This window comes from Lathyrus oleraceus, chromosome 1, assembly GCF_024323335.1.
Source record: "Lathyrus oleraceus cultivar Zhongwan6 chromosome 1, CAAS_Psat_ZW6_1.0, whole genome shotgun sequence".
NCBI classification, from domain to species: Eukaryota; Viridiplantae; Streptophyta; class Magnoliopsida; order Fabales; family Fabaceae; genus Lathyrus; species Lathyrus oleraceus.
Genome location: NC_066579.1, coordinates 110,213,917 through 110,232,504, shown reverse-complemented (window position 1 = coordinate 110,232,504; position 18,588 = coordinate 110,213,917). Strand labels below are relative to the sequence as shown.

The 18,588-nt window shown below is 34.8% G+C and overlaps 1 protein-coding gene across 1 annotated transcript; it reads right to left on the bottom strand.

Annotated features, from left to right (window-relative positions):
* Positions 1 to 12,101: 12,101 nt before the first annotated feature.
* Positions 12,102 to 18,345, bottom strand: LOC127120173 (uncharacterized). Its single transcript, XM_051050584.1, has 9 exons — positions 17,930 to 18,345; positions 16,596 to 16,642; positions 16,397 to 16,499; positions 15,973 to 16,059; positions 15,424 to 15,507; positions 14,121 to 14,174; positions 13,301 to 13,381; positions 12,445 to 12,490; positions 12,102 to 12,370 (listed from the first exon to the last, which is right to left on the bottom strand). The coding sequence occupies exons 1-9, from the start codon at positions 18,212 to 18,214 to the stop codon at positions 12,300 to 12,302; spliced, it is 858 nt and encodes a 285-aa protein (XP_050906541.1). The 5' UTR covers positions 18,215 to 18,345; the 3' UTR covers positions 12,102 to 12,299.
* Positions 18,346 to 18,588: the final 243 nt, after the last annotated feature.

Here is an 18,588-nt window from a genome sequence, read left to right as displayed (position 1 = left end):
TTTATTTCTATTCAAGAACATCCCAAGAGGAAGTAGCTACTCAAGAATGATCTTTCTATTAAGACCCATGTTATCTTTAATAAACAAGTCTGTAGTTGTTTTGTTCCTTTCAGATTGCAAGTTTATCACTTTAGTATTGAACAGATGATCCAAAAGAAACTTGATCATCACAATAGCAACTAGCAACTTAAAGGAGAAGGATGAGAAAATAATCAATGGACTTGTACTCAACCTACATATACCTCATCTAGTAAGGTTTGAGCCAAATATTTCCATTGTTTACTTTTCTTTCTTTATGAGTGTATACATGCATTATTCTCTTATCTGGTTTGATCTATTTCTGATTAAGTTATTTGGTTTGACCAACACACACTAAGACAATTTTTTGTTTATAACTTTGAGTCTTTGTAAACCACATTGTAGTAATAGGTATATCCATTTCTAACCACTTTGAGCCTAAGCCTTTCTTTTGGTGATGTAGCCTAAAATTCTTAGCCATATTACTCGAAAGATCTTTTCTTTCCACCCTCTCTTTGGAGTTAGGTAGAAGTATAGTTCCTAAAGTATATGAAAAATATTAAGTTTGGGGTTGCTCTTGGAAGTGAGAAAAAATTTAAGTTTGGGGTTGGGGTACTAGAGAATATGGGTACTGGAGAATAAGATCCAAAATTTCAAAAAGTATTGTGAAAAAGAAGTGGAAAAAGACATTTCTTCAAAAAAAAATGAGAAAATAAAATAATGCTATTATAAGAAGGATCAAAACTCTCTAGTATTATCAAAAAGAACAAAGAGGTATGATGATAGAATGAGAACTAGGAACCTAACTCCAAAGATTTAAACCTATTTCCCTAAAAAATCCAACGCTAACATAAGCCAAGTTACAATCTGAAAAGTCCTCTAATGTGTGTGTTATGATTTCTATGATTTAGGACATGATCAAGCTAAGTTTAAGTGATGTTGCATGTTGATTGGGAGATCACCCTATCTATTGAGTGAGTTATAGTGAGTTGAGAGACAGATCGAGTACTCATCAATGTTGAGGACGTTTTTTCTGAATTCGTTGGATAAAAATTGGGGGCTAGAACAATGGTCAGGTAAAAGAAATATTTAATTTAGTGATGTTCGATTGTTATTGTGCGACTTTTTATCTGTTAAAATGTGAAGTTGTAAGTGAGTTACTTGAGGACAAACAATGATTCAATTTTGGAGTTGTGATAACAGGCCTTCACTACATATATTTAGTCGAAGAATCGAAGCAAAACAAGTGAAAGTTGAGCTTAAATGAAGAAGAATATATGACCAAAGAATGAGGAAAAATAGCTAAGTGTGAAAACTATGGACTTAGTGAAAATTGGAGTGAAAAGGGGAGTAAAAGCATGCAGCCACTTGAATGATCGTGTGGACCATCGTGCACGTGATAGGGCATTTAAAGTTGTATCATGCGTGATACAAGGCATCACGTACGCGATAGGCCATTTAAAATTGCATCGCATGCGCAATGGTCATTTATTTGCTTTTCGCACTGAAACTCAACCCCCCCCCCCCCCCCCCCCCCCCCCCCCCCGTTTTTACTAGTTTTTACAAATTGCACATATTTTGTCTTGGTTGAAGGTAGACCCTATGGATTCGATCTTTTTTATTACTTCGACATTATTAGTATATTTGTTTAGAAGTCACCATACCACTTGTTGGACAAATGACTTCAAGCACAAGAGAGGGGTGAATTGTGGTATTTAAAATTCGTTATTACTTTTATACTTTTATCCATTAAGATCGTTTTAATAGTTTCTTAAGAGTAAATGGTAGCAGAAATAAAACAAATAGTAAATAGCAGAAAAATAAAGAGAGGGGGGGGGGGGTAGAGAGATTACACCATAGAGTTATCCTGGTTTGGCCGAACGTAGGCCTAGTCTTATCCCCAAGAGGTCTTCTTGATATTTTAACTATAAACATTTGAGCTTTTATAGGTTATGCCCATGAACCTTAATACAAGTTGATCTTGAGATTTTTACAAACTTATGCCCAACCAAAGCTAGTTTTTACCATAGGCTAAGCTAACGAACCTTCTTGGATATTTTTTAGAATGGCTTCAATAACCAAAACAGAACTTTTTTGGCAAAGCTCAATAAACCAAGAACATATATTTTACGACAGGTTTATCTCAAGAACCAAACTCAATCTTGACAGGAGAATCGCACTCTCAAGAATTAACTAAAACAACACGGCCAATTACAAAATATTTCTCACAAGCAAGGTTTCACTCAAAAGTACTATGACAACTTTAAGTGAAATAAAAATGTTTCTAAGAGAGAAAATAGAGAGATAAATTCCAAAGAAAATGTAAAGCTTTGGTAATTGGTGGTAAATGAAGAGAATGCGAGCCTACTTTATATATGAGTTGGAAAAACCAAAAAAGGAAATGATCTATGGGCGGAATTAATGAGCCAATTGATTGGCATTACGTTCCAATCGATTGGCCAAGTCATTTTTAATCGATTACCATACCCAAATAGGAAATATTTGATATAGGGTCATTACAAGTCATTAAGGTGATGTCCTAATCTCTTGGTTAATCTATTAGCCTTTCTTCAATCGATTGGATTAACTTTCCAATCCATTGACTGGCTCATAAAAAATTCCAATTGATTGGTTAGTTCGAAAAATCTTTGGAAAGAGATTGGACAGCTTATTAATCACTTGACTTGGACTAGAAAAATATTTTCATGATAAAAACATTTGAAAAATATTTTTAAGGTGTGTGTGTAAGTTGCCTTAGTACTTTAAAAGTTACTCCTTACTTCTATAAAACTCATGTCACTCTGACAGACAGGCAGTCACGACTTAGCGAGCTTTCACACTTTATTTGGGGATTTAGGATTCTTTGTTGGATTGCTCTTGATCATATAAGCAATTTAATCGTGAGTCTCTTTTCATTGATGAGGCATGAGATGTTTCTCTGGTTAGGCCACAATCATCAAGGATGAAAGTTATTTGCACTAAATTTAATTATTGTTGTCGTCATCAAAACATCAGAGAGGATATTTTGCAGTGAATTGTCAAATTTATACCTACAAGCACATAGATCTACAGTTACCAATAACCAATAAATAACCCTCTTCCAACCTCTGGACATTTATATTGGGTGAATCAGGAGCTTGTTTCTTAGCCTGCCTCTCTCTTCCTTTAATAAAAAAGCCATGTGGATGACTATGGGGCTATCAGTCTCCCCACAAGAGGCTTGGATATTTTCCCACCTCTCCTCTACTCCTTTATAGAAATCCTCGCCATTTGATCTGAAAAACAATGCATATTGGTCATGCGTACTATTCAAAAATACCTATAACAACGCCATATTATTCAAAACTTACCCAAGATAATCATCGCCCTTCAGCCACATATCAATTATTGTATGCTAATCCATGACCTCAAACTTCCCCATGAGGCAAATTATCCTCACCTCTCCAGGGGTAAGACAATTATTGTCATATCCCACGATCGCCACATACTCATATGTCTAGGCCAGGGAAAAGAAGGGGGCGTCATCAACCTCTAACATTATGAGAGAGTCATCTCTCCCCCTCACTCGGACAAACATTTCTCTCTAATTCTTGTAGTGGTTGGAGTGAGGCTTAAAAGGGTCCCTTCCAAGAACACCTCCTAAAGACATTCAGCCTCGTCTTGAAGGTTTGATAGCATAAAATGAGAAAAATATCCCCACTTTAGGAAAAGTTTCCAAACTTTCCCATACCATCTCAAAGTCCTTGATAAAATCGTAACTATTAGGAAGCATATGAGAAGGCGCAACATTTAGGACCTCTGTGATAAAAGAGAAAAAGGTAAGAAAAATTCTCATATTCTTGATAAAGGTGAGATAGAAGTAGAAATAGTAGGAGGAAGGATTAGAATAAACATGTATGGTAACCCTCTCTGATGGTAAACAAGCCTCCAAGATAGCCATCCCTTCATCTTCAGAGGAAGAAACCTCCATTTATGTTTGTGAAGAGAGTATTTGTTCGCCAGAACTATAGTAAGGCCCAATGTCCTTGGCATCCTTAGGCACGGCGGAAGGGGCATCCTTTATCTTTTTGTTCCTGGGAAAATAGAAGAAGCAAAAGAAGCCATCACCATTGTCACAATTATCAAAGGGATGGTTATAATCCTCGATCCTACAGCTTTGTGCTAACCTAAACCTTATTTCTAATATTTTCCTTACAATCCCTACTTACAACTACTACAAAAGAAAGGAAAATAAAAAAAATAATCAATACTTGAGAGGGTAGGAAACAAGGAATCAAGAGCATGTAAATAAGTTGGGTAGGTTGTGGAAGAGCTTGCAGAAGTCATGAGACCAAAATAGAGCAAGAAAATAGGCCATTGCTGCTTACATTAAATGGAAGCAAGCATGATTGTCTGAATAATTGATGTTTGACATCCCCAACTAACATCCTAGTTAATCATGAGACATCTGGTAGGGTGGTGACTCACCCCTAACTAAGGGGCTTACCCCAATATAAAAAGGACCCACCTCCCATTTAAAAGGTTGTTTTTAGCTAAGGGACTCGACCCAAGCTAAGGGACCTTTCTCCTATTCAAAAGGTTGCCTTCAGTTGAGAGACTCGTCTCCCATTTAAAAGGTTGTTTTCAGTTGAAGGACTTTCCCTAGACTGAGGGCCCCTTAGGCTGAGGAACTCGTCTCCCATTCAAAAGGGTCACGCCCCAAAACAAGGAACTTATCCCTTATCAAAAGACATGCCCTGGACCATAGGAAAAAACCTGAAAGAAGCCTTAAAACACAATGCTTTTTACAAGCCATCGTGCTTGAGATACTGTGTAATGTTATATTTGTGAGAGTCTCAAATAAGGGAGACATAAGGATCCCCGTCTCGTGAGGTGTCAGATGGGTGTTGCCTTTGTGTAGCATGGGGGATTTCCCTTAGAATAAGACATGTGAACAATACCATTATCCCTCCACCAATAATGTAGGTTGAGTCATTCCACGACTATTTGAAAATAGGTTACCAACGGTCTCCCCCAGTCAAGGGGGAGCGGTTACTGCTTCTGAGGGTTTCCTAAACCCTAGGCCCAAGAGTCTCTATAAATATATGATCCTTTGAGGGTAAAAGTCAGATCACATTTTACCTGGGATAACGCTGATATAAAGAGTCTTTCACCTCACGTGATTTGACTATCTCAAACCACCATAACACCACCATACAGGGCTTCTCACCACCACAAGTCGTTATAAATTTACTAAAACCTTCGAGTATTCCCTATCTGTTTCGAGATACCACGCACTGCTGTACATTTTTACAAGTACATATATATATATATATATATATATATATATATATATATATATATATATATATATATATATATATATATATATATATATATATATATATATATATAATCGAGGTAAAACGCTTTTTTCAACCGAAGTAAAATTACTTCTTCGTAGTAGTGGATATTGATTCAAGAAGTTCTTGGTGACAAATATCAAAGGGGGAGTTGGTTACAACTTTCAGTGGATTATGATGATGGCATCTAAATAAGTTGAAGATATTTCAAGTCTCATGAGTCAGGCGCTTTAAGTTACAGTTGAAGTGTTAGTCAATGTTGAATCAAGTAAAGAAACTTGAAGATCTAATGTTGTGAAAGAGAGAAAGTTTGAAAACTCGTTTGGTCTTGAACTTAGCGTTTTAGATTGATCATTTAAATCGTAAAAGGAGCAAGAATAAGACTTAAGGTACTAAAACAATTAAGAAAGTGTTTTATACAGATTAATTGATCATCACATTATGGTTAATCGATTAAACCTATTTGTAACGCCTCTTAATCAATTAAATAAACTTTTAATCGATTAATGATGTCGATTTTCAAAACTTCCATATTTGGGTGAGTCAATTGATTATCAAGTAAGATTAATCGATTAAATCAGTTATAGGTCTATGGATTATTTTCTTTCTTAAGTCAATTTTTTTCTATATAAAGGATGTTTATTCTCGTTTCATTTCACATCAGTTTTTTGAATAAAAGCATTCCTACTTTTCTTTTTACTCCTTCTCCTTCTAAATTCTTTTTTTACTAGAGTTGCCTTAGAGTTAAGAGAGTTAAAAAGTCTCTTGAATTGTGTTGTACTAGTGTCGCACTAAAATTATTTTTATATAAAAGTGGGATTATCTTGAATAATATCTTTGTAAGAGATTTTGAAGGTTGCAAACTACATCGGAAAGAAAAAAAACTTGGGTGAAAGTTTTAAACTAAGCCTATATAAAAGCTATATTTGTTGTTAGAAGGTTTGTAAATTGATTCGATAAAATCTCAAATTGTAGTTAAAGATTTGTAGATTAATCCTGTAAAAGGATTTCTTAATGCATCCCGTAAGTTTCTTAGCCACCATGTGAAAATACATAAATGATCCCAGAATCTGGAGATGCATCTTCGGACGCACCAAAAACTTAGTTAACATTAAAATATTCCAAAGATGCATCTCTGGATTATTTTAGAGGTTAAATCGTGTCATACCCTTCTCCTTCCTCATTTCTCATTTTACTCAAACTCAACTTTAAACTCTTTCAACTTTTTTCTCTACACCAAGTCAAAACTCAACCAAAAGGCTCAAGGGAACTTCAATCAACATCTCTAGCATTAGAAACAACATTAGAAACATCAATCTCTTATAAGTTTTTTGAGTTTTTGATAAATTTTTGAGTTTTTGTGTAAATGAGTATAAATCGATGGTTAAAGTTAGAAATTAGTAGAAATAGTAGTTAAGATAGTTTAGACATAGTGTATTAGACGTTTGTTGGCTGAAAAGGTTGATCAAAGCATGTTTTTTTGGGATTGAATGGGGCATATTCACGCCATTGACGCAGCTTCTGAGTTACAGAAATTCCGGAGATGCATCTTAGGAAATTTTCAACGTTTTAGTTTCCCAAATTCTGGAGATGCATCTCCGAAATTTTCTCAGTATTTATTTCTTTATTTTCTTGCTTGTGGTGTTGTTTGCCTGCACTAATACTATGATTTACATTAACTTACAGTCATAATGGCTAGTATACACGATAGATTTAGGCACTGGAGGATTGCTCAGCACGCATCAGTGCAGCAGGAGAAGAGTCTGCAGGCTCTGAAGGCTTTTTGGTCCCTCTGTTCATGTAGAGACATATACTTCTGGGGCTCATTCTTCTCCTTAGGCCACTTCATCTTCTTCTTCCCATAGGAGGTGGGATTCACCATATAATGCATCACTCCTTCCATCCTCCGGAAGGCATTAGGTTTCCCTATTCAGTCGCCTGAGGTAGATGATTCACCAATGCCACCTCCTACTGTAGATGCTTATGAGTTTGTGCCACCTCCTACTGCTGATGTTGTTGATCCAGTTCCACCTTCGAAGGGTGAGGCTACTGCGGATGTTGAGTCATATACATTTGGAGGAGGCCTTATTAATTTGTCACTACTGCCTTTGTAACTAGACCATACTTCCAGACATATCTGGGACTGAGAGGTAGCATTGGCTGGATTTATTATTTTTTATTTACATTAATTTTAATTGACAAATTTCTGACATTGATTATTATTATTTTCATGAGTATGATTCGTAGAAGTTTACTAACCACGGGCGGAAGATTACTGGCTTGCCTCAGCCGAATGAGGATTGGTTTCAGGCAGATTTGTCCTTATCTGGCCTGGAGGACTTGTGCATGACCGGTTATACTGTGGTCAACCACAGGATGCTTAACGCATTTGTGGAGAGATGGTACTCTGAGACCTCGTCATTTTATCTCCCGCTTGGTGAGATGTCTATTGCACTCGACGATGTCTCGTGTTTGTTGCATATTCCGATCAAGGGGGGATTCCTAGATCATGGAAGGATTTCCAAAGACGAGGCACTCGAGATAATGGTAAACCATCTAGGGGTTGACCCAGGGGAGATGAATGACGAGTTGGATAGGAATGGGGATGCTCATGATAGGTTAGAATACTTGAATGAGATATATACTGTTGAGCTATAGAGAGCACATCGGGCCACAGGTGATGACGAGTAGGTGGGGCTCCATAGAGCACGTGTTATGAGAGCATACTTGTTATATTTGGTTGGCACTTTCATTTTTATGGACAAAAGTGCCACTTATACAGATGTCATCTATCTACGGTACTTCTTAGATTTCGAGTGAATCTGTGAGTACAACTAGGGGGCCGTTTGTTTGGTCTACCTATACTCGAAGTTGAGAGAGGATTGTATATGGAAGGCGAAGCAGGTCACGGGCAGCGTGACACTATTGACGGTAATAATTATTGGAGTTTTAATGTTTTTTTGTCATTTTCATTTCATCTTTGCAAGGTCATTACTGATAATTCGTGTGATCCAAACTTTTTAATTCAGGCATGGATCCTCTAACACTTCCCGCGCATCTACCGTTGGGCGAGTGTTGAGACTTACACTAAGGATATGATGTGTGCTACTGCTTTTTCCCCGCTCAGAGTAAACCAGACGACTGAGTCTTTCAAAGTGTATCTTGACTATTTGGTTGTTGAGGACATACACTTCAACAGTTATGTCGATCATCGTCAGACGCAACCATTTAACAATATAATGTTATACTATGGATAATTGGCATGCGGATCGTGTCTCACTGCTCCTCATCTGCCCAAGTGTGTCATGTGGAAGTTTGGATACACCCAGACCATTCTCAAACACCTTGTTGTCTCTGCTCCTCCTGTTTTGACACGTAGATAGATAGATGAAATGTTTGTAGATTTTGAGAGTCATTTAGTACCGGAAGAGGCACGGAGTATTATAGCCGTGAACGACTGGAGCTATGTCGAAGGGTATATCATATGGTTATTCATGGTGTTACATTCGTACATGGTGTATGCTGCTCCAGGAGACCCACCAAAACCAACTCATCAGGAGATATTAGATGAGGAGCAGACATAATTAGATCATGTTGAGGATGTCTTGCCTAGATGTCATCGTATTGTGGAAATTATGCAGGCAGACATTGAGAGAGGTATCCTCCCTAATGGGTCGGGTGTGAGGCAGGTCCTACATGCCATTATGACGGAGGCACGGGAGGCATTGATGTATCGGAGACAACGCTAAAGAACGTGGGGGATTGATGGTCGAGGAGGTAGAGGAGGCAAAGGAGGTAGAGGAAAGGTTGTCAAACTCACGAGTCTACTTAGACTCGTAAAGGGTCTGTAGACTCGACTCGCATACTAGACTCACAAACTCGTACGAGTCTATGAAAAATTAAAAATGACTTTCAAAAATATGTAAGTTACACATACATGACACACACATATATTTTTAAACTTTAAATGCCTCATATATGACATCAATATATATAATAGAACACCAATTAACATTAAAACTTAAATTTCCTATTCCATGATAAATTTCTTAACAAAAAAATTTGATAATAAAACAAATAAAATAAGAAAGTATGTAGTTAAAGATTTAAAGTACTAATTTCTTCTTAATTGTTCTAGCCTCTTCTCAAAATTTTCTAACTTTATGTTAAAATTGATTCAGAATTGAGTTTCTTTTTTGTCTGTATCATGAAGGTCTTCCAATCACTTTAGTTTTTTATAACACTTTGTATGTAAGTTCCTTATAATTATTATCATGAATAAGTAATTAGTTAGTAAAACGTGTAGCATGTTTTCATTATTTCAAAACTGTAAGAATGTATTTTGTCATAACGTAAATCACAATTTTGTCAAAATTGTAGCAATATATTATTTCAAAACATACACACGCGCTTTCAGCCATATATCATAAATTTTCTAAATCATTTTTCCACATCAAATTAATAGATGGGGATTGGGATCAGTGGACCTTAATCGCCTAGTTGAACAATGGTACATATCATTTACACAAGAGAATTATATAAGAGAAACATCTAAATGAAGCATATAAGAAAATACTTACAACAAAGAATTGATTTACGACAACCAACGCGAACAAAGCTAGAGACAGAATAAATGCGTGTCGTTGATGAAGGAAGAAATAAACTTTACTTAAACAAGAGACTAGGAGAGAGACTTTATAATTCCATACAAATAAAAAAAGAGAGTTTTTTTATAAATAAAAAAATCTTTTGGAGAATTTGGCCCTTTTTTAGGTTTCTTTTATAAAAAAAATATTCAAAAAAAATTTATATACTTGTAAACTCGTCATAGACTCGCGGGTCTATACGAGTTTGTTCGAGTCTACTTGAATTTATCAAAAAAAGAATTTATGCATGAGTCTACTCATTTTTACGAGTCTACCCGCGAATTTGACAATCATGGATAAAGGAGAGGTAATCAAACATACACATTAATATATTAGTATATAGTCCTAGTACTATGGTCTGTATTTTATTTTAACATCATGTTATTTTATTGGTCTCGATTATATATATATATATATTATATATATTATATATATATATATATTTATATATATATAATATATATATATATATATATATATACACGTAAACACCGCATAATATGAAAGACTTTGTTCAGATACGTTACTATATTATATATTATATATATATTATATAGAGAATAGAGAGAGAGGAGAGAAGAGAGAGAGAGAGAGAGAGAGAGAGAGAGAGAGAGAGAGAGAGAGAGAGAGAGAGGAGAGAGAGAGAGAGAGAGAGAGAGAGAGAGAGAGAGAGAGAGAGAGAGAGAGAGAGAGAGAGAGAGAGAGAGAGAGAGAGAGAGAGAAAGAGAGATGAGGAGAGAGAGAGAGAGAGAGAGAGAGAGAGGAGAGAGAGAGAGAGAGAGAGAGATGAGGAGAGAGAGAAGAGAGAGAGAGAGGAGGAGAGAGAGAGAGAGAAGAGACGAGATAGAGAGAGAGAGAGAGAGAGAGAGAGAAGAGATAGAGAGAGAGAGAGAGGAGAGAGCGAGAGAGAGAGAGAGAGAGAGAGAGAGAGAGAGAGGCGAGAGAGCGAGAGAGTAGAGAGAGAGAGAGAGATAGAGAGAGAGAGAGAGAGAGAGAGAGAGAGAGAGAGAGAGAGAGAGCGAGAGAGAGAAGAGAGAAGGAGAGAGAGAGAGAGAGAGAGAGAGAGAGAGAGAGAGAGAGAGAGAGAGAGAGAGCGAGCATAACATGAAAGACTTTGTTCAGATACGTTACGGAGATGTATCTCCGGAATATGCAGGGAAATGCATCTCCGATCCAATTCACGTGTATAATGACTTCTGAATGTAATGTATAGTATGTTTTAAATTATTATGGGGATGCATCTCCAAAATATTTCAAAATTCATTCTGAATTTAGTACGTCTGGATATGCATCTCCAGAATCTAAATACATTTAAATAATTTCGCATTGTGACTAAGAAATATAAAAGATGCATTAAGAAATCATCTATTGTAAAAGCTCAAATTCATTTTAATGAAAATCTCAAAAAGAAACTCTTGAGGACAGAAATAAACAAAACTACGTCAAAAGAATTCTATGATTTTTTTTTACACATAATTGGATTACGAAGCATAGGATTTACTACCATCAGTGTTCATCTAGAATTACTTCTATTATAATGTTTCCAAGACTTCTCCATTATCAGTTTGGTCATTCATACTTAAAAGGTTTAGATTTATGGTTTCTCACTTATCTAAGTTGCAGCCCTGAAATTGTGAATCCATTCAGCTTATAAAACATGTTTGGTCTTCCTTCCCTGTCAGTACACAGTCACAGGCCAATTCTCTTTTTGATGTCATTCATTCTGATATATGGGAATCAAATCAAGTAACTTCAATTGTAGGACATATTTTATCATTTGATGTGTTTTCTAGATGTACATGAATCTACTTGTTTAAGAATAGATCATAACTAGCGTTTTTCAAAACAAAACAAAAATCAAAATCAGTGCACATCTCAACATAGAAGAGCCTTTAACTATTGTTAGTAATTGTATGACAGATTTAATTGAACCCTCATCCTAAAATCCACCGTATAACCTGTGATATGCCAAGAAACAAGCATCTACATTATCTTCTTGCCAAAAGCATTCCAAGAGTCTAACTCTGTTGTAAACATATCCATCCCAAGCAAATTTTAGTTTTATAATTTCCAATATGTGAAATGTAAATCAATGTAAATCAATGTAAATAATGTGATTTTCATTGGCTCTTCCTTTTCAACTGCTTTTCCTTTTCTTTCAATCTCTGTCGAAGTATAATACATGAAAAAAATAATCTATACCTTTTAATTTTATACATATTTTATAGGACCTAAGTCTTATAATTAACTGAACCAAGCAACATGGAATAGGGGGATAAAATGGTCAAGGACATCATGAAGAAGTTGCATTAGGGTCTGTATTGGAGATAAGTCGAACCTCGTATAAATCATTTTCGCCCTTACCTGCAACACAAGATTATGTTATAATGCATTCATTCGTTTGGCGTATAAGCATAGTTGTTTAAATATTTACTCACCAACTTCTGCTGTAATTCCAGGCCCGAAGAATGAAGTAAATTTAGCCTGTGACACAAAATATAAGTAGAGAAATAGTTAACACTTATATCTTTGCTATTAAAACTCTTGAGGGTCTTAGAATTATATAGAATAAGAACTGAAATGATTAAATTCCAGAAGCAACCATCTATGGTTAAAGCTTTCTGTCTGTCTATAATGTTTTATGAATAAGACTGTTTTAATTTATATTTTTGAGCTTATCCACCGGGAATAAGCATTTGTAAAACTGTTTCAGAGAGCTTATAGAAACAACTCAGGAGATGTTTATATGCTGTTTTCGGCTTATTTCTATAAGTTCACCAAGATAGCTTAAAAAAAGTTTATAGCTTATATTAAAACAGTTTGCCTATATCTTTTGTTATAGAAATAGTTTATGCATACACACTATGACAGCGTTTAAACTATTAATGCTTAACTAAATTGTTTATCCAATCGTAAGCTTGTTTAGTTTAACTTTTATAAGTAACAAATAGAAAATAACAAATGACAGAGCACTTTTTTCAATGAAAAAAGTTCTTCCTTCTGGAAAACATCCAATTGGAGCATTCTTAATCTTAACCATAAAACAAACTCTATCCTATTTGAAGAACATATTTGATCTCTTGTGAATTGTTTTGTGCAATTTTGAAGTTCAGATATCATAGTAATACTATTTTGAACCATGAGTTAGTTTTGTGCAAGAGTAATATAAGCTTCTACCACTTTTTACTCAAAAAATTAAAAATAGTCTCTCGTTATAGTCATGAAGAGGTAAATAACAGATGAAGACAAAATCAAAGTAATTAAAAATATATTTAAGAAAGCAAAGCTGAATACCTGTCTCTGTTCAAAATCAGACAACTTCAGAGACTTGGCCTCAAAGACCAAGACCAAAGAGTATTTTCCATCTTGTATGACCTATAAGATATAGGCATATTATGAGACAATATCAACAAAGGAAAGACGATATAGATTATTAGAGCCAACCATTTCATAGAATGAGATGATCAATAGAAAAATAGTACAACCACCACACGAGTTGCATTAGAACTGAAATAGAAACATGTTTCTACTATGTGAACTTCATTTTGGATTGGTGGTGAGTTTGACAAATCCCGATGGCAACCTGATTCGGTCAAACTCACCGCTGATCCAAACATGCACGTACTGGATTGAAATGGCCTTTTGAGGCCAATTCTAAATGCAATAAGACTGAACTAGTCAAAAAATTACTGGAAGATCTTGGGTTCACCTCACCTCACAATATTTTAAGGCAACCCGAGTTAGCAAGATGTTGGGTTTGAGCCTTGTGAACCCAAAAATGAGTGCTACAACAACTTTGTCACTCTTAAAAGGGTTTACCAAATCTATTTGGATTGATCCGGTCCGATTCCAACGTGACTCCCAATCCCAAATACAAATGACTTAAGACCGTAAAAATAAAAAAGACAACCTGGGTTCCAATAGATAGAGGAATGATTTGTGTGTGAAAGGAAAGACATGAACTAGCGACACAAATAAATATGCAAATTGTACCATATATTTACAACATTAAAATCTTTCTCAGTATTTCAAAGTAATCTACTAAGTCATCCCCAAGAATTCAAAAACTAACTACGTCACTTGTTAATGAATTAATGCAAATTGACAACAGTACCTCTTCGCGAATCATTTGTAGAACAGGTGCACTTCTTCTGGGTATTCCTCCTCCCTAAAAAATTAAGAATATAAAATGATGTCTCAGAATTGCAAGAAGAGCATATAGTGGCAATCTCGGTATCTAGCTTATGCAGATGGTATGGATGAAGATATCGGAAAATACAAAGGAAGACATTTGCTCCTATTCAGAACCAATTCATCCTAAAAGTTTGTTAGGATTGATTTATTTGAGTTTATCTACTAACATATTCACTTGTCTGACTATTTGAAAGAACTTATGAAAACAACTTATGACATGTTCATAAATTGTTTTCAGCTTTTTTTCATAATCTCTCAAAAACAACCTATGAAAACAACTTATAACTTATATAAAAATAAATTTGTATTTTATCTTTTGTTATAGAAATAAATTATACATAAGCACTTATACAATAAGCATTTATGCTATTAGAGCTTATTAAGTTATTTATCCCAATAGTGCCACAATCTAGTGGATGCAGGCTTGTAAATAGGGTTCAAATGAGCATAATCACTTATACAATAAGCATTTATGCTATAAGAGCTTATTAAGTTATTTATCCCAACATTCTCTTTAATATTTTCATTTTTAATCTTATCATGTCTAGTCTTACTATACATCCAACGCAACATCCTCAGCTCTACCACACTTACTTTATTCTCGTGTTGATTCTTAACCGCCCAACATTTTGTCTCGTACAACATCACAGTTCTTACTTAGTCCGATAAAATGTTTCCATTTCAGTCACCCAACTTGAATTCGATTCGGTTTACATTCCCTTCTATTTCTCCATCATTTTTTATTACGGACTCAAGATATTTAAACGGTGTGACTTGAGGAATGATATGGTCTTCAACTTTCACCTCTAGGTTAGAAACGTTTTTTCTTTGGTTGAACTTGCATTCTATATACTCCGTCTTACTTCTACTTAGACGAAAATCATGTATTTCTAAAACTCATCACCAACCTCTTTGAAATCCTTCCTCGAATTTCCAAGTAGGATTGCATCATTTGCGAAAAGAAACATCTCGGTGCTAACTCTTGGATGTGTTCCATGAGTACATCCAAAATTAAAGTAAAAAAGTAGGGGGTTAAGGATGAACCTTGATGCAAACCTATTGTAATGGAGAAATCGTTTGTCTCTCCACCTTGTGTTCTCCTACTAGTCCATACTTCTTCATACATATCTTGAATAGCTCGAATATATGCAATTCTAATCTCTTTCTTCTCTAAGACTTTCCACAAAAAGTAATTCAATTTCTAAAAAATTCAAATAACTTACTTGACCATACTGAAAAATCCGTTTCAATGCTTCTTCTAAATGCTGCTCATCCCCATAGCGAAACCTGGTAACATCACTCTTCACCTATAAAAGCACAAAAGAGCCACTTTAAGTGATTAGACGAAAGGTTGAATCTATTGGTAATAGAGAGAGAAATATCATTATGTGATTCTTCTCTTTAATATTTAAGTACAATATACAAAGAAAAGAGTGTCACAGCATAATTATAAATAAATTTAAATATTTTGAGGATCATGGAGGGATTTAATTTTTAATGCATAAAAGTGAGTATTTTAATGCATAAAAAGTGAGTATTGTTAGAGTGAATGAACTACTTTCTCTTATACATGACCCAAGATTCTACTAAATATGGATTCTACTTACAATTGTCCATACATGAGCCTATATTCGAGGCACAACCTAACAGGCACATTAAAGGAATTGGATCTGTGTAAAGCCCCGAACCTAATATTAATCCACATTTTTTACATCTGCTATTATGTGTCTGTCAAATATGCAGCAAGAAGAATGCGTCTATGATGAGATAACCTGTTTAAGAATAGGAGTTGCACATTTTTCCTGCAATCTGAAAGCATCTGAATATGTGAGGCATGGCACTGGCTTGAGTTCTGCATACTGCAAAAAAGATAGACCAATGAAAAGAAAAGATAAGCAAAGACGACAAAGAGTGCATCCGCCAAAACCAAAGCATAAAACTATGAAGCAACGGCACGAATGGAAGGGCAATTACATCATAATTACATTGCACAATATTGTTCTCTATGTACGACTAGTGTCGATGTCCTACCATCTGAAACATGTGTTCGCATTCATTCACTTCAATTTTCTCAAATTATTACAAGTGTCTTTGTGTCGGTGGCAGTGCAGTGTTTAATGTCTGTGTTAGTATTTCATAGGTTGTTATCATGAACTCCATCTTATAATTTGATTCACGTAACAAAAAATTACTCACCTTGAGCGCCATGCCAATAATAGCAAGAGGGAACCCATATGTTAACATTATAGCTGACCATTCAGATCCAGGGAGAATATTAAAGTATGCTCCAAATCCATAGCTGCATATTTGAAACAAAATTAATACAAAAACATAAGAAGCTGAAAAACCATAGTTGTATATCAATGAAGAAGGTGGAAGCGAAAACAAAACTCACGACAAGAGTGAGACTCCAAGACTTAGTCCAATCGTACCAAATGAAATCTGCAACAATTGAACAATACCCTTATAATCATAAGCATGAAAACTTCACTCAATAATAAAATACGCACAATATTATTATGTTAACATTTCACTTTCATGATAATCATATCTATGTATCTACCAGCATCCAATTGTAGTAGTTTCTAAATTTGGCTAATATAAAGTGCCACTCACATAAGTTGATTGAATTTTTCTAATTGGTTTCAAATAACTTGATGATTTATCAAACTTTTGTGTGTTTGGAAGAGTTTATTTGAGTGTGTTTGGAATAGTTTATTTGAACTTGTCTTATGAAATAAATATTGAAGTTACTTTAGCCAAAGTTCCTGAACTATGCAATGCATATATGTGCTTTGGTACCTTCATATTTTAAGCTAGCTTTTGAAGAAATAAATGCTTATCATGATAATAAGCTATTTCTACAACAAAATAGAAACTGAGAGAAATTTCTGCTTAATTTTTACAACTCATAGAATCTATTTCAGTGAGATTATTACAAAAACAACTCTGAAAACAAATTTCTAACATATCATAAGATATTTTCATGAACTTCTTTTAACACATGAAAAAAGTACAATAAACCCAAATATGTTCATCCAAACATGCCCTCACATATAATTTTTAGCTATTTTCTCTAAAATACTCTATGCCCTAAATATAAGTTCCTCTATACAACAACAATCAAGCCTCTTATCCCACTAACTGAGGTCGGCTACATGAATTAACTTCCGCCATAATGTTCTATTCAAGATCATGCTTCTATCCAAATCGTTAATCTCAAGATCTTAATAACTTCTCTTAGAGTTTTTCTAGGTCTTCCTCTACCTCTACATGTTTGACTCCTCAGCTGATTTGCTCTCCTTACTACAAAATCTACATGTTCAAATCACCCAAGTCTATTTTCCACCATTTTTTCTACTTATTGGTACTGGAATCACCTAACTCTCTCTAATTTTTTTTTCTAATCCTATTTTGTCTAATATTACGCAACACCATCTCTGTTATATTTACTCTATTCTCGTGTTTATTCTTAACCGTCCAACATTATGTCTCATACAAGTTATTTTAAAAGTCTTAAAAGTTAAAACTCATTAGTCACCAAATACATGCATATACAAAAGGGTATTTTAGATATAAAAAAACTACCTATTTTCAAAATGATGTGAAAACTGCAAACGTATTCTAAGATTTTCAAAAACTCTCACTAAGAATCTCACAAAATAGTAACCTAAATAGATAAACTCAAATAAAGCAATTCAAAATTACTCAGAGAAGCAGTATCTCTACCTTAGTGATGGAGATTTCGTCATCGGGAACAAGCGTGATGCTATTGTTAGGAACATCAGAAGATTGGGAAGTTGTGGTGGTTGAAGAATCAGCAGCTCTTGTTGGAGTAACACTAAACCGATTGGAGTTGAAGAAAAGCTTTGTGTTGAAACCTGAAATGGATTGGAGATTAACAGAAACGAGTCGAGACCGAGTTGAATTGGTGAGTTGGGGACGAGTTGAGTGTGGAAGAAGAGGAAGACATTGAAACCGGTGACCGGAGCAGACGGTGGCTCCACCTGGCATCGCAAACGCTACGGTTTTATTTCTTTTGGTGTTTCCCACTGAACAAAAGAGTTGCAAAAGCAATACAAAGAGGAGTGTGAAGTTGTGGTCGTTGCTTCTCAACCGCCAAAAATTTTGTTACGTGTCTTCATTCTTTATCTTTCAGATTATCTATTTATTTTATTTTATTTAAAGCAAGAAATATATTTTAACTTCATTATTTTATATTTCCTCCATACGCTTCTTCATTATTTTATTTTATTTTGATACATTGACTTTTTTATCCATATATTCCGATATATTATATTTTTATTTTTAAAATGTTGTTATAATTTAATAATATAAAAATTTTAATATTTTAATTGAATGTCAGTATAATATTTTTTTACATGTAT